We start from the raw sequence: 14,910 nt of genomic DNA, 5'->3' as shown, positions 1-14,910 counted from the left end.
CAGCAGCTTTTACTACTGGTGGAAATCGATGTTTTTTCCTTCAAAGTCTAACTTTTTAATTTCAGTAAACCAAATTAGATCATGTATGTGAAAGCACTTTGTAAACTATACAGTACTCCAGAAAAGGCAGCCAAGCCCTTAATTATAACTCACCAAACAGCCAACTCTCATCTCTACCTTCTATCTGGCAAAAATGATTGAGCTCACTATGAAGGACTAGAGAGGAAAGAAACTGAAAGACAAAAACCAGGTGAACACACAGGCACTTCCCCTGCCCACCTCTGTTCCTGGCCCTGTCCCCTCTTGAGCGAGGGCAGAGCTCGTTCCGTCCGCTTCTCTGAGCTCCTGGTCCTTGCTTAGGGACACACAAGACAGAGATGTGTTGAAATAGACTCTGCTTTATTCAGGTAGCAAAAGGTTAGGAATCAAACATGGTTTTTAAAGCCTCCTTTCATCTTTGAAAATGCAGGAGAGAACATCCCTAGGCCAGTTCGTGTACCTGCCCCTCCACGCTGTTCTGGTAGGTACTTAGCACCCCAGAAACCCACCCTCTGCAGGAGAGAGAAGCAAGGTTCTGGAGCGTGGTCACATACTCTAAGGTATCTTCCAGGACAGGGGGCTGGCTCCCTCTCTCCCACCTGGAGTCGCTATGGCTACTGGGATCAAACTACCAGTTACATACTGGTTACTTGGAATGTCAGACCCGGTGGGCATCAGTCATCAGGGAGAGGGAGGGGAAATGCCAGGACACGTACATACGGATGCTGTCAAGACTACAGGCAAGGAGGAAGGTGGCGACAAGCACTGGGACTCCAGCCAAAGCGGGAGTGCGTGCTCCTTCCACTCCCAGAGCCCTGTGGTTTTTCTTCTTGTGAGGCATGAACAGGAAGCCTCTCCAACAAGGGGGTCTCCGGGCACTAGGGGCCGAAACTCAGCCAGCCTCTCCAAACAAAGCAAAGGGGCCGGCCTGGGCCGGGGCCTCGGATAAGGACGCTCACTGTGTTTCCCCAGGAGTCCTGAATGAGGAACTTCAGGAATGAGACGGCAGTCATCTTCTTCCTTCTTGGTCATTGGCTGACAAAGGGGAACGGAGCAGGCCTGCGCCCCTTGAGAAATCGGGTAGTGTTCTCAGTGGCCCCGCTGCAAGGGGACCGCTTTTCCCACCACCTAAGGCAGGCACTGGACGGTGTCCTCGGAGCACGCTGATGCTGACGTGGAGAGGGCGAGGGGCTTCCCCTGGCTTCCACCTCAGCTCCAGAACTGCTCCCACAGAGACCCACTCACGGCTGCTCACAGGATGGCCCCCTGGCTCTGAGGGATTCTTCAAGGATGAAAAGGCCTCGGGAAGCGTGTGTGCTGGAACAGCACCTTGATGTGGAATCCCTGTGGGTAGGGCAGAGGCTACAGCCCCACCTAAAAAAGCCTTTCTCCCTCCCCTTCCACCAGTTCACATCCACAGTGCCTGACCTGGGCAAGTTCCTGAACGCCCATGGAGACGGTGATGGAAAGAGGGAGGCCTGTGCGTGTCTTAGCCACGTGGATAGTAACACCTCCCAGAGCTCCCGCACCACAGGCCTGAGGGGTGCCTCTGACCGCCAGACCCACAGGGCTGGGAGACGTTTCCACGGGTCAAAGGCAGAAAGCAAGAAAGGAATTCCTGACTAGAACTGAAAACGGCAGGAAAGCAACAGTGCTGAGGCTAAGTGCTGGGGTGGGGGATGAAAGGGCATATGGGGTACTAGGGCACCTGCAGTACTGGGGAGGGGCTTGGACGCCAGCACCTACCCTGGGAATGGGAAGGGTACTCAGACAGCAGCTTCTACCCTGGGAATACGAAGGGACTCAGGTGCTCAGATGCCAGCACCTACCCTGGGAATGGGAAGCAGCAGATTATGGAGAAAGGGCCCACCCACAGGGGCCTGCGGCACAGCACAGGACCCGCCTGAGCCAGGCAGCAAGCAAGCTGGGATGGATGGCACCCACTTCCTGCCTGTTTAAAACAAGTGTCAGGCAGGGCAGAGAAGCCCTGCGTGCTGACTTTCCTTATTTCCTGCCCATGGTTAAGGAAGGCAGAACCTAGACAAAATCATCCCCCTCCTGATAAGCGGCCTCCTGAGCCTGCCAAGATGGAGCTGCCCCTGGAAGGAAAAGTGCTTCGCTTTAGGTGGAAGATGGGCAAGGAGGGTGTGAACCTAGCAGTGCCGGAAGCCCCTCTGTGCCTCTAGGGCGGTGCTTCTGTGGTTCTGAAGCGGGAGCAGGCCCACAGACCCTGGAGGAGCTTGTTCAAAGCCCTTGTCACTGAGTCCCCATTCCGGGATGTCTCAGTGGGCCCTGGCGATCCTGGTGCAGAGTCCCCAGGGCAACTCAGAGAAGAGTGGACTAGCCTGTCATGCAGATGGTGCATTCAGAGAGCAACTCCTACAACAAGGACTTTGGAGACAAATTCCTACCTGTCCCACTAAGGACGAGGATGGGGCGGAAGGCAGATAAGTCCACACTGCAGTCAGAGGTCTTTCAGGGAGCCCGAGGCTCTCATTCACTAATCCTAGGGCAGGTGGGGAGTCGGCAGGCACTTGGATTCTCTGCTGCCACTTCATGGAGAGGGAAACTGAGGCACAGAAAAGAGGAAGGGATTAATCAGACCACTGCCTGCAGCAGAGCTGGGGCTGCATCCCAAGCCTCCCAACTCCAACTTGGTCCCATCCTCTCCTGAGGAAACCGGGCCGGGCGTGCCACAGGTCAAACGCGGCTCGGCTCTGCGGGAAGCACCAGACCCCCTGCCAGAAGAGCCCCAGCTCTACCATCTGGAGCTGCAGGAAGAGAACTTTCTTGGGTGCTCTGTGCAAAGGGCTTGTGATTGTTTCGCCCTGAAGGAAGCCCTGGGAAGAGGTACAGATCCGCACGAGATCGAGACCTCACTGTTTCTGCTGCGGGAGCCAGGGTAGGAAGTCCCAGAACAATGCCTCTGGGGGCTCCTGCAGCCAGGCCAGCTGTCCCTAGAGCAGAGTCAGCCTCCCCTCTAACAAAGTGGCCTTTCCCATTCTCACTAGGCTGTGGGCAGCCTCCCTGGAACATTCCCCAGGGATGTCCAACAGTCTCCCCCACCAGGACAGTCCTCTTGCCACCAGAACTCAGGGGCTGAAACCTTTCATGATGGGGTTATTTTCTGGAGCACCTTAAAAATGAACTTGAGATATAGAACCTTCTGGCACATTCGTGTGCTGTGAGGCATGGCTGTGCTGAATGGGCCTCAGGAAACAGGTCATGCACCTCCTAATACCCCTGCTGCTCCGGGATGCCACGGCCCACTTCCTGGTGCTTAGAGACCATCGCCACCAGCAGAAGATCCTAGGGCAGCCTAGAATCTGCAGAGCCTGTCCCAGTGATCCCAGAGGCGTCTCCAAGGCAGTCCCAAAGACTCCCTGTCCCTCAGGACATCCCAGGGGCCTCTTGGCTGGTGTGGGGGTACAGGAGTCTCTCAGGAGGCTCCATGATACAGTCCTTCAGAACCTCCACTGCTGCCCTGGAGGGCACGATGGGTGGCTTCTGGCTCCCAGACTCCACATAGAGGGCTCCCATCTCCTCCTTCCTGGGCCTGGCGCCTGTGGGGAGGAAGGAGAAGGCAATTAGACTGACCGACAGTGACTGCCTTCCACATCCGACTTCGCCCAGGGGCTGTTTGGTGAGGAAAGCTTGGCGGGACAGACGGGAGACAGGACCGGGACTGCTCTTTGCAGCCCGCATCTGTTCCTGCTCTGTTCATTATTTTATCCTAAGACAGGGGATCTCAACTGGGGGTGATTTTGTTCCCCAGGGACCATTTGCTAATGTCTGGAGATGATTTTTGTTGTCACAAATGGGGGTGTGCTACCGGTATCCAGTCGGTATCTAATAGGTAGAGGCCAGGGATGCTGCTCCAGTTCCCACAGTGAACAGGAGGACCCCCCAACCAAGATTACCCAGCACCAGTGTCAACAATGCCGAGGCTGAGAGCCCTGCCTGGAAGGAGGCATCAGTGCGTAGTTTGGTAGTGTTTGGACCCATCTGTGCTGGTCTCATTTTCCCTGTGGAAAGAGTAACTTGCTCCAGGGCACACCTGACAATCATTTTTTTCTCCTTAGCACCCACAGGGCTGGACACAGAGCAACTCACTCAACAAATGCCTGGGTGGGGGGCCCACCCAGCCCTCTCTCGGTTCTCCCTTTTCCTTATCAGTGAGGGGTCTCTTTTCTTCTCCTCACCTGCCCTACTGCGGCTTCAGGGCCACCCTGCTTCCTACAGAGCCTCTGTCAACCATGAGACCCAGTCCCATTTCTGATGACCACAGACTCAGAGGTGAAAACTGGGAGCAGCAACAGCTGGAAGGAGACCAGCTAGAGACGCCAGGAGAGAGAACACTGCTCCATCCTTGTCAGGTGACCGCGAGTGGTCTGCAGAACCCCAACAACCGGCATATTTTCTTTGGTTTTCAGTGACTACCTGAAGACAGAACATTTCTTATCTGTGGCTTTCAGTAACTTTCTCTCCCTTCTAATACAGCTTCCCCTCAAGCAAGTCCCTGACCCTAGCCCTCCGGTCCAGAGAGGCTGTTTCTGTTCTCCCCTGCCCTGTGAGATTCCTGCCTGAAAGCCCCACCATCTCCTCCACATCTCACCTCCTCCACAGCCACGCGGACCTCTTCCCTCTTGAAAATTCCTGCCCAGTCCAGAGTCAATCAGCCCCACTTAGAATGTGATGGCGCTGCCTGGGGCTGGTCAGCCCTCTCCTTACTCCCAGCAGTGGTCCTGACCTTTAACTAGCGCCGTTTGCACCACCTGCCAAGCATTGTCCTGAGTGCTTTACATGCACCACTCATTTGGCAAATGAGAAGGCACAAGGGGATAAACTTGCCCAAGGCCACACAACCAGTCGGGGGCAGAGCCAGCACAGCACTGTCACCAGGGCAGACAGGCTCTATAAATGCATGCTCTCTGCACTAAGCTCTGCTGCCTAGAGCACATGTGTGTCATCTCCCTGGCAGGAGCACAAGGTCCTGGAGGGTGGACGTCACGCATCAAGTACCCACTGGCCTAGCAAATGGGTGGGCGCATGACAGAAGCTCCACAGGCACCTGCAGTCCTGTCTTCTTGGCCTCTGGCTCAGCACGGGGCTGGAGGGCAAGATTCCCCTGCCTTGGGGGAGCTCTGCCACGTGTACTTACTTGCAGGGGAGCGGGCTGGTACCTGGGCACAGGCATAGACATGGCTGAAACGCCGGCCTGAGGAGGTCAGGAACCAGTGCTGGATGGCGGGCTGAGGGTCGTACTCCGTGACGGCCACGCCGTTCACAGCCGTCATCATGAGCATGTTGAGCACCTCATTGGAGAGCTTGGTCCTCTCATCGGTCCTGATCCGGTTCATGGCCTTGAACCCCCGCTCACAGCAGGAGGTGGAGATGGGCACACAGACCACCACGGCCATGAGCTTGCTCAGCAGGGGGAAGCGGCAGTGCTGGGCCAGGGCGTTTTTGCAGAGCATGGAGAACGGAAGGTGCTGGGCGATGGCTTTCAGGCCCAGCCACTCCTCCAGCAGAGCTTCCTCACTGTATCCTTTTGGGAGGGAGCACTCGAAATACCTGGCCAGGGTGAGAATGTCATCATTCCCAAAACTGGCCAGTTCCATCCCGCTTGGCCAGGCCATGGTGTCAAACACCTCCATGTTCTTTAGCTGTGGGGGTCGGTCTGCGTCGAACCTCTGCTGGAGGTACTCGATCCCGGTCAGGACCGTCTTCTCCCTGTCTGCCTGGAACCGCTGCTCCGCTACCTCCAGTCCGTCCAAGCAGATGCCGTGGAGCCGCCCATCCTTGAAGCTGGCGTTGAATTCTTCCTCTTTGGGCCCCGCCTGGTGACGGAGGCTCTCCAGTGCCACATAGGCCCGGCCCAGCGTGGCGTTCACCTCTGTAATCAGCACGATCTCCTTCTGGCACACCTCGGACAGAGGCCTGTAAATGCTCAGGAAGTCCAACAGGAAGTGGCAGAACTTGACAAAGTGGAAGCCGCGCATGAGCTTCAGCATCCCCTTGGCCCGGTGCCCAATCTGGCCCCCAGCCTCCGCCACGCTCTGGAGATGCCTGGCCAGGGCGGGCCAGCTTCCGAGCAGCGCGTGCAGCGTGCGCCTCCTGCTGGCCACCCAGCGGACTGCGTTCAGATCCTTCAGGCGGATGATCTCCTGCTCCAGAGACGCTGCACCTTCCTGCAGCTCGTTCAGCCTCTTGTTTGACGACTGATAAAACTTGAAGACAGTGCGGATGTGCCGGTCACACTTCTTCACCAGATCGATGCTCCCGCAGGCATCCACCACAGCCAGGTGCAGCCGGTGGGCTACACAGTGGACAGGCAGCAGCTGCGGGATGACCTCCTGGAACTTTTCCACAAGGCCTCCTCTGCAGCTCAACATGGCTGAGCCATCCGTTCCCAGCCCCACCATCCAGCCAGGCTTCCGGAAGGGGATGTCCAGCTCATCCAGGGCAGAAACGATGGTCTCGAAGTAGCCATCCGCTGTCTCACTGCAGAGAGGGGCCAGAGTGATGTAGGACTCTTTCACCTCCATCTGCTTAAAGTAGCGGATGTAAATCCCCACGCAGGCCTGCTCGGAGGCGTCAGTGGAGCTGTCCAGCAGCACGCTCACGCAGGGCGAGTTCCGCACGTCCTCCAGGATCTCCCTCTTCAGGGTCTCCGAGATGTACTTGATGAACTGAGTGCATGCTGTGCGATTGCGGTACTTGCCTAATATCATGGTCCCGGTGCTTTGGAGGAGCTGCAGGATCTTCTCAAAGTCATTCAGGGGCCTTGAGTGGTATGCGATGGAGTAGGCGGCATTGAAAAAGTGCTCCATGTTGGCCATGAGGTCGCTGGAGATCTCTGGAATGAGGGCAGTGTGAGGGGTGTCTTCCTTGATTTCAACCGTGTTCACACAGAGCCTGTGGGCTTTGCTGACTTCATGGTATTTTAAAGTCTCCACTTTAAAAGGCCCCGTATAACCTCTGACTAACCGAGATGATTTGTCGTGGAGATTAGGTCTTTCTTTGCAGGCTGAGCAGAAGAGTTTGGTCTCTTTGGGGTCAATGACTAACCATGGGAACTGCCCAAACCATGACCTCTGAATGGAACGGGGCCTATATGTCCTCTTGATTCTCCTAGGTCCATCTCCTTCTCCTTCACAAATGCTGGGACTGCAGCAGGAGGCACGGGCCTCCACAGGAGAGGCTGGAAGCAACGCAGAGTCTGCAGCCAAGGCCTGTGTGTCTGCCTCTCTCACTGCCACCATCTTCTTGTTCCCTTTGGAGAAAATTAAATCATGCTTGGTTCTGCTACCCAGAACTCTGCAGTCTTCTATCAGCTAAGACACCCCCAAATTTAATAAGTATCCCTTAAGTAAGGCAGAAAAGATGAATGCAATCCTTGTTTCTAGAGATCATTAGTGGCGTCCACTTAAACCCTCCCCCATTCTTACCTATGAAAGTTAATCTGGCTCTCCCAGAGTTGTTGCTAATCCTTGTGAGTTCTTTCACCAGCGCCCCAACCACCCTATCCACACAGCTACCCTGGGATCATGTGACACCAGATACCAATAAGTTCAGTTAACCCCCTTGGCCACAGAGACTGTTGGATAAGCAGGTGGCTTTCACTCTTGTGTGAGGCTCCACAATGGAATAGGTTAAACACCTGCCAAGTCTTTTACGAGCCTCAGAAAGAATTAGGTACAGAAGTAAGTGTAGCAGCTACAAGCCAAGAAGTTACTGATTGAGATACACAAGACAACAAATTCTCACAAACCAATGGTGCTGTCACTGAGCACTGGAGAAGGAGGGAGAAGGGATGAGAGGCTCACAGATGGGTTCCCTGGCTCCTCGAGATCAATGTCCCCACATACCTACTCCCACCAGCTCTGCCACAGCCTCCATCAGCACTTCTGCTTACAAAAGGACCTGTTTTTTCCCACTTTCCCAGACTACTCTACACTCTGTGGGCAGGGTTAGTTGCTATTCATCTTGTCTACCCAGGGCCTCCTGCCAGGCTTGGTGCCCAATCGGCCCCCATTGGATGGACACGGCTGAGCTCATGCTGTTTGACTCATCATAGCCGCCTGGGCCCTGGCACATGTCCTTCAGAAGGCTGTAGGTTTAGACTCACCTGGAGGACGACCTTTCCCCCACTTTGGCCCATTTGGGTCCTTGATCCAGGGTGCAGCCCTCCGCTCCAGTTTGGAGATCAAGTCTGGCTTGGCAGCAGCAGGTCCTGTGGCAAGGATGAAGAATCATGCTGATGTCACTGCTGTGGCCAAGTCGAGTAGCCCTCTCAAGCTAGACCCGGCCCCTGAAATACACAGAGGTGTCTCTGGGTTCTGTCCTTATAAAGTCTAGTCGGCCAAGGGCAGGCGGAGCGCAAACCCAGAGTGCCAAACAGGCAGTAAGGGGAGGGGCACCCCTCAGCTAGGATGGGACTTCCACAGATCCATGGGCCAGCCCTGGGAGCCACGGGCCAGCCATACACACCAGAGGGGGAAGGGTGGAAACAGGAAGAACCATAGGGACTAAGCAGGAGGGGAAGCAGCAGCCACGTGAGAAGTGGAAGGTCCCACCCACAGCTGGCCCACGCATGTGCCCCTCTGCCCCCACAGCTGGCCCACGCATGTGCCCCTCTGCCCCCACAGCTGGCCCACGCATGTGCCCCTCTGCCCCCACAGCTGGCCCACGCATATGTCCCTCTGTCCCCACAGCTGGCCCACACATGTGCCCCTCTGCCCGGCCTCTGTGAAGGTGACCAACTACATGGGTTTTTGAAAGGGGCACTTGGAGGCCTCCCGAAATGCCTACCATCTGCAATGGAGCCTGAAATCTGACTAAAGGAGATTTGGGTCTTTGGATTAAGCACTGCCCTTTACTTAAAATAGGAATATTGTTCAGGGGTATGCAAATAAACCATTTCCTCTAGTGAAAATAAAATCCATCACTATCTACATCATGCTTCTGTGCATGTCTGTGTGAATGTGTGCATAAACTTTCTGTGGAGGGCCACACGAGCAGCTGGGCGTGTGGGTGCTCCTGGAGAGGAACTGAAGGACAAGGGAAAAGGGAGGCTGGTTCCCACCATTCATCTTTGGATCATTTGAATATATTTATATATATAATGATACATATATGTGTGTGTGAATATCTACGTATTTACTAATAAAAATATAAATAAGTAAATTACTAAAGTGTGTTAGATTGAACATATATTCTTCTTAAAATATCTCTAAAATGAGGTCAAAGGAATAATAATAACAAAATGAGGTGTAAGACCAAGAGAAATTGGATTAGGAATGCAAATCCATTTTTTGGAAGGAAAGGAGACAAAAGAGAGAGAAACGAACAGAGCTGAACACCAAATGCCTACAGATGGGTTAACAAGGAGAAGCAAGTTGGCTGGTACCAGAGAATCCCAGAAAGATTCAGAAACTGCAGGCACCAGATATGGGAGAAGGTGGTGGGTGGGGAATGGGCGGGAGCAGCGGACTGGCTCAAGTCTGACAGAGATCTGATCAATCCCAGATCCTCTTACCTATGCCAGGAAACCAGGAACCACCACCACCACACCCCAGAGAAGAACAGAGGTTCGGTCTACAGAAAAACTTACCCAGAAAGGCTCCAGATCCCAGATACCATGTACACAGAAAGGTGAAGGGGTGGTGCATACTGAAAGCAGGGAGACTGAGTCATGTCTATGGACTGAGGGGTGCGGTGCTCGACTCCAAGAATGCTGGCTGGGCTTATCACACCCTCCAAACAAGAGACAGGAAGCGTTTTCTTCGGAAAAATGGAATTGCCCTTCCCTCTCCCCTCAAAAGATCTATGGACACTGACTTTTGTGGGTTCTTCAGTAAGACATCTGGGTTTACAGCTGGTCACCCTACAGTGAAAAGTGAAGCCTACTCTTGATGCTTCCCAGCCACGCACAGGCCTACAGCCATGCACAGGGCTTCCAGCCCATTTGTAAAGGCTTACTCTTGCATAGGAATGAACCTGGAAATAATTATTTAAGAAAAGCCTCTAACATGAAAGAGAGAAACCAAAACAAGTAGGAAAAGATTTAAAAGAACTTGAAATACAGCAGGAAGCAAAACAAAACTTCAAAATAATGAGAATTAATATTCCCAAGAAAGAAAAGTCATGATAGCCATTCATGAAAGAGGCAATAAGAGTGCTTAGAAACTAAAAAAAAAAACCCAATAGAATAAAAAACAAATAGTATCGTCAGAAAATAAACTGGAGGAAATGTCCAAGAAAGTAGTATAGAAAAGATAAAAGCAGAAAATAGGAGAAAAAGAAACACACAGAAAACCAGAGACTCAATCCAGGAAGTCCGATATCAAACTAATAGAAAGGAGTTTCTGGAAGAAAGAAAAGAGAAAATAGGAAGAAATCCTACAAGAAAAATTTCCCAAACAGGAAAAGACCAGTTTCCACAAGGAAGAGAAACACCAGATACCCAAAACAAAAGATTAAAAACACACTTTATATAAAACATCAAGACATATCATTAAAAATCTGAGAAAACTGAAATCAATTTCAAAAGCTTTTGGAGTAGAACAATTAAGTCGTGTTCAAAGATTCTGAAATAAGAAGGCACTAGACCTCTCAACAGCACCCGTAAAACCTAAAAGGGCAATGCTTTCAGAATGCTGAGGAAGAATATTTCCAGCCTAGAATCCTAGGCCCAAACAAGTTATCACTGAATCGTGAGGGAAGAATAGGATGTTTTTAGACAGGATGCACCACAGAAAGAAGGCCTCCCCTGCACCCTTCCTTAGGAAGCCACTGGAAGACCACAAAAGAAGAGACAGACTCGGGAAACTGGGGAGAGACGAAGGCACATCTCAGAGCACAGGTGTGCCGCAGGCCTAAAGGCTGCCTAGGTTAGACAGAGCAGGGGAGGAGAAGACCCTGGGAGCGAAGTCTCCAGAGAAAGAATGAAATGGAGAGATCAGAGGATGTCCCATCACGTGGAAAAGACTCTTCGGAGGAGTTTTATAATTCCACTGGAGAGTCTGGGAAGAACTGATGAGGGTAAAGAAAGAGAAAAATGAAAAAGAAGAAAAAATTTTCCAATTCGAGGGGGAAGAGTCCTACAATGAAGGAAACACCATCACAATGCACCACCTTGTTCAGCAGTAAATCATACATAATCATATTGGGCAAATAATTGATACTAATTTAACCAAAAAAGTATGATGTACCTGTTCTGAGAGGATGGAGGGAAGAGAAGTGGGGGCCCAGGTGATATAACAGGGCCGTATCTTCATCTTCCACAGTAGGAATCAACAGAATATCTAAACTCAATAAATCAGGAATACAATAAACATAAGCCACAGGGTATTAAAGTGTGATTCTGGACGCCTGCTCTGGCTGAAAGCCTCCAAAAGTAGGAGCCAGCTCTTCTGCATTCCAAAGTCAGACACGGACACATGACCTGGAAAGAGAATGGCTGAGGGCCGGGGGCTGTGGCTCCAGCCTGCACCCATCGAGAGGAGTCACAGAGCTGAGCCTGAAGGAGCCAGGAAGCTGGGCACCAGGGATGTTTCTGGAAAGCATTGTCAAAGGTATTGTGAGCCTCTCTCTCTGACTATGGGGAGCGGTGGGTGTGCCCTTTCCCTTAACCTGAACTGTATCTCTGGGAGCTGTGAGGGGCCACCAGTCCAGGCCTGGGTAAGACTAAAGTAGCCACGGGGTGCCTTGGAGGTGGCCATGTGGAGAATGGCCTACACGCCCAGATCTGTGACAGCGCAAGGTCTGGAAGTGCTTCCATGGTTCAGATGTGGGCCACGTGGGGAATGAGAAGAGGCCTGGCGTTGTCTGTGGGGCCTGCCCGTGACGGCCGGCTGCTGGTGTGATGCTCCCCTGTGAAGGTGCCTATATGGACAGGCTGCCAGGGCAGACATTCACCCATGTCCAGGTAACTGCAAGCGAGAGGGTCTCAGTGCCCAGTCAGGGGTATTGCAGAACCCACAAACGCCCAAACAAGAGAACCAGCTTTAAAAGACTACAGCTCTAAGTAGCTGGTGTCAGATTACACGTCAAGTGAAACCTTTCTCATACCTCTCCCACCCACCCACCAATGCCATCCCCACTGAGGATGAGTCAGAAATTCTGAAACCAGCAGGGGGTGGGAGAAGAGGAGCCCCTGTCTTCCTATGGCATGGGTCCGGATTCTACACCTGCAGCAGGTTGAGGCGGGAAACGCAAGAATCGAGTGTTAAGTGAAGTCCAGATTTTCTGCCACTACACAGAGACGGGGCTTTTGTTTCCTAAATTTTCCTTTTGGTAAATTTCTGATATAATTTCAAATTTACAGAAAAGATTGAACAACACAAGGAACTCCAATCATTGACATTTTGCCCCATGTATTCTGGCATGCTTGTGAGCTCAAAGGCACGCTCCCCTGCTCGGTCTATACATATAGCTACAACATTTTTGTGAACTATTTGAGAGTAAATTGTTTGCATGCCCCCCTTATTCCTAAGTACTTCATGTGTATTGCCCAACAAAAAAGGACCCTTTAACAGGTGGTAGGTGGGATTCGAACATGGGCTCCAGGGCCCTCACCCTGGCTTAACCCCTTCCCCTTGAGGTGAGGGCACTCTGAACAGGATGAGAGGTCACACTGTCATCACGTTACCTTGCACAGCAAAGGGAGATTAGCCGGTGGAGCCGACCTAGTTACACAGCTCTTTAAAAGCTGGTGCTGTTCTCAGCTGGCAGCAGACCGGGAAGTCTGAGCTTCAAGGCACATGATGATTCCACACACTGCTGCCGGCCTGAGCACGGAGGGGGCCACAGGGAAGCACCCGAGAGCAGCCTCTGGGCTAAAAGTGCTCCCCGCTGACAGGCAGCAGAAGAATCGCAAGGAGCTAGATTCCGGCAACAGCATAAGTGAGCTCAGAGCCTCCAGACAGGAGCCTGCCTGTCCGCCCCTTGGTTTGGGCTAAGACCCTAAGCAGAGAACCTGGTCAGGCCCACCTGGACTCCCGACCTGCAGAGCTATGAGATAATACATGAGTCTGCAGTCATTTGAAATGGGGCAGCAGAAAGCAAAGGTGTCTTATACAACCAGAGTTATAATGATCAAAACCAGGAAACTCAACACTGATATCATACTATTATTAATCTACAGTTCACACTAAATTTCTTCACTTGTCCCCAAAATGTCTCTGTAGCCCAGCATCTGTCCTAGCATCATGCACTCAAGTTGTCACCCCTCTTCAGTCTCCTTTAATTGAGGTAGTTTGCTGGCCTTACTCAGTCTTTTTTTGATCAGGACACTTTTGAAGAGTTTTGTACCAGGCATTGCACTCATTGAAATTAGACCAGGAAGATTTTATGTTATTTGAGTGTGACAAGAAAAAGTTCTGGGCTCTGCCTAGATTGAACCCAGAGGGTGAGAAAGAAAAGGCCCCCAGAGCTGACATGCTCAGTGGTGAGCGGGAGGATGCAACTGTTTTATGAGCGCGTCCTGCTGGAGTCCATCCCCTCTAAGATGATGTCCACATACGTTATTTAGAAAGAATGCGGCAAATTACTGGAAGAAACAGCTACAAGATTCTGGGGAAGAGGACTTCGTAAAAGAGAAAGGTGGGACAGGGGACTGTCGTTTTGTTTTTTTTTTTTTTTGAGATGGAGTCTGGCTCTGTTGCCCAGGCTGGAGTGCAGTGGCACGATCTTGGCTCATTGCAACCTCCACCTCCCGGGTTCAAGCGATTCTCCTGCCTCAGCCTCCCGAGTAGCTAGAACTACGGGCGTGCACTACTACGCCCGGCTAATTTTTGTATTTTTAGTAGAGACAGGGTCTTGCCATGTTGGCCAGGCTGGTCTTGAACTCCTGACCTCAGGTGATCCACCTGCCTCAGCCTCCCAAAGTGCTGAGATTACAGGTGTGAGCCACCACGCCCGGCAGAAATATTTAACAAGAAAAATTCAAAACAAACAGGGACCAAATGTTCCCAAATCTGTTTGCCTCCGTTTATATTCCCTTTGAGGACTGTCCACCTTTGACTGCCGCTGGCACCACCACCCTGGCCCCAGGAATACCGTACCCTGACGGTACCTCTCTGAAGCTGCAGCCTACATCTTATCAAAACCTCTCTTTTTGTTCCCTTCCAAACAAATGAAACAGAGGGGAATTTTCAGCCTTTTCTATGACTTAGTAATAGAAAAAGAACGAGGGCACATAACTGTCGCGAGTACATGCACACACCCACAAACACCCACATTCCCTAACAGTCCATAACAATGGTTTGGCCTACAAAGGACTCCTCATCCTTCCAGGCCAACTTCACCAAAGGCCAGCAGGCCCTATCCCATGAATCCATTCTGCAGATACTCAGGAGGCTGAGGCAGGAGGATCACCCGGGCCCAGGAGTTTCAGTCCTGACTGGGCAATATAGAGAGACCCTATTTCAAACAAACAAATCAGTAAATAGATGCTGCCACTCTAGCCCCTCACCTTGGTTCTTCTCTCTCTAGCTCCTGGCTGCCCCCACTTGGAGGCCATCATCACATGCCCTGCCGTGGAGAAGCTGGTTTCCCAGACACCACCTGCTGGGGGACTTGAACTCCCTTGCTCATCTTCTTTAGGGTCCTCCCACTCAGTGTTGGTTTCCCTGAGTGACACAATGCCTTCCCCCAGTTCAGCAAGGCCTGGCTGTAGTTACCGACTTCTCCTGTGGACAAGAAACTGCCTGCCTGCAGTGAGTGACTGGCCACTCAGCATATGATGACACCTTTACAAATAAAAGCAAGGGCTACCCACATAGTCCCTATGTTGGCCTATTTCTGTTAATGACAAATACTAGTTTCTTAACAGTGGGACGTAATTGAGATTTCTGGCTGCTTTTT

The 14,910-nt window shown here is 52.1% G+C and overlaps 1 protein-coding gene across 1 annotated transcript; it reads right to left on the bottom strand.

The window, feature by feature from the left end:
- Positions 1 to 489: 489 nt before the first annotated feature.
- Positions 490 to 11,646, bottom strand: LOC112621840 (zinc finger protein 862). The gene is made up of 4 exons (XM_025381275.1): positions 11,256 to 11,646; positions 8,171 to 8,275; positions 5,201 to 7,315; positions 490 to 3,602 (listed from the first exon to the last, which is right to left on the bottom strand). Exons 3-4 carry the CDS (start codon positions 7,302 to 7,304, stop codon positions 3,430 to 3,432), a joined length of 2,277 nt encoding a protein of 758 aa, XP_025237060.1. The 5' UTR covers positions 7,305 to 7,315; positions 8,171 to 8,275; positions 11,256 to 11,646; the 3' UTR covers positions 490 to 3,429.
- Between the last annotated feature and the right edge of the window lie 3,264 nt (positions 11,647 to 14,910).

This window comes from Theropithecus gelada, chromosome 3 (genome assembly GCF_003255815.1).
Source record: "Theropithecus gelada isolate Dixy chromosome 3, Tgel_1.0, whole genome shotgun sequence".
NCBI classification, from domain to species: Eukaryota; Metazoa; Chordata; class Mammalia; order Primates; family Cercopithecidae; genus Theropithecus; species Theropithecus gelada.
The sequence above is the reverse complement of the archived record's forward strand: the minus strand, read 5'-3'. Positions and strand labels throughout refer to the sequence as shown.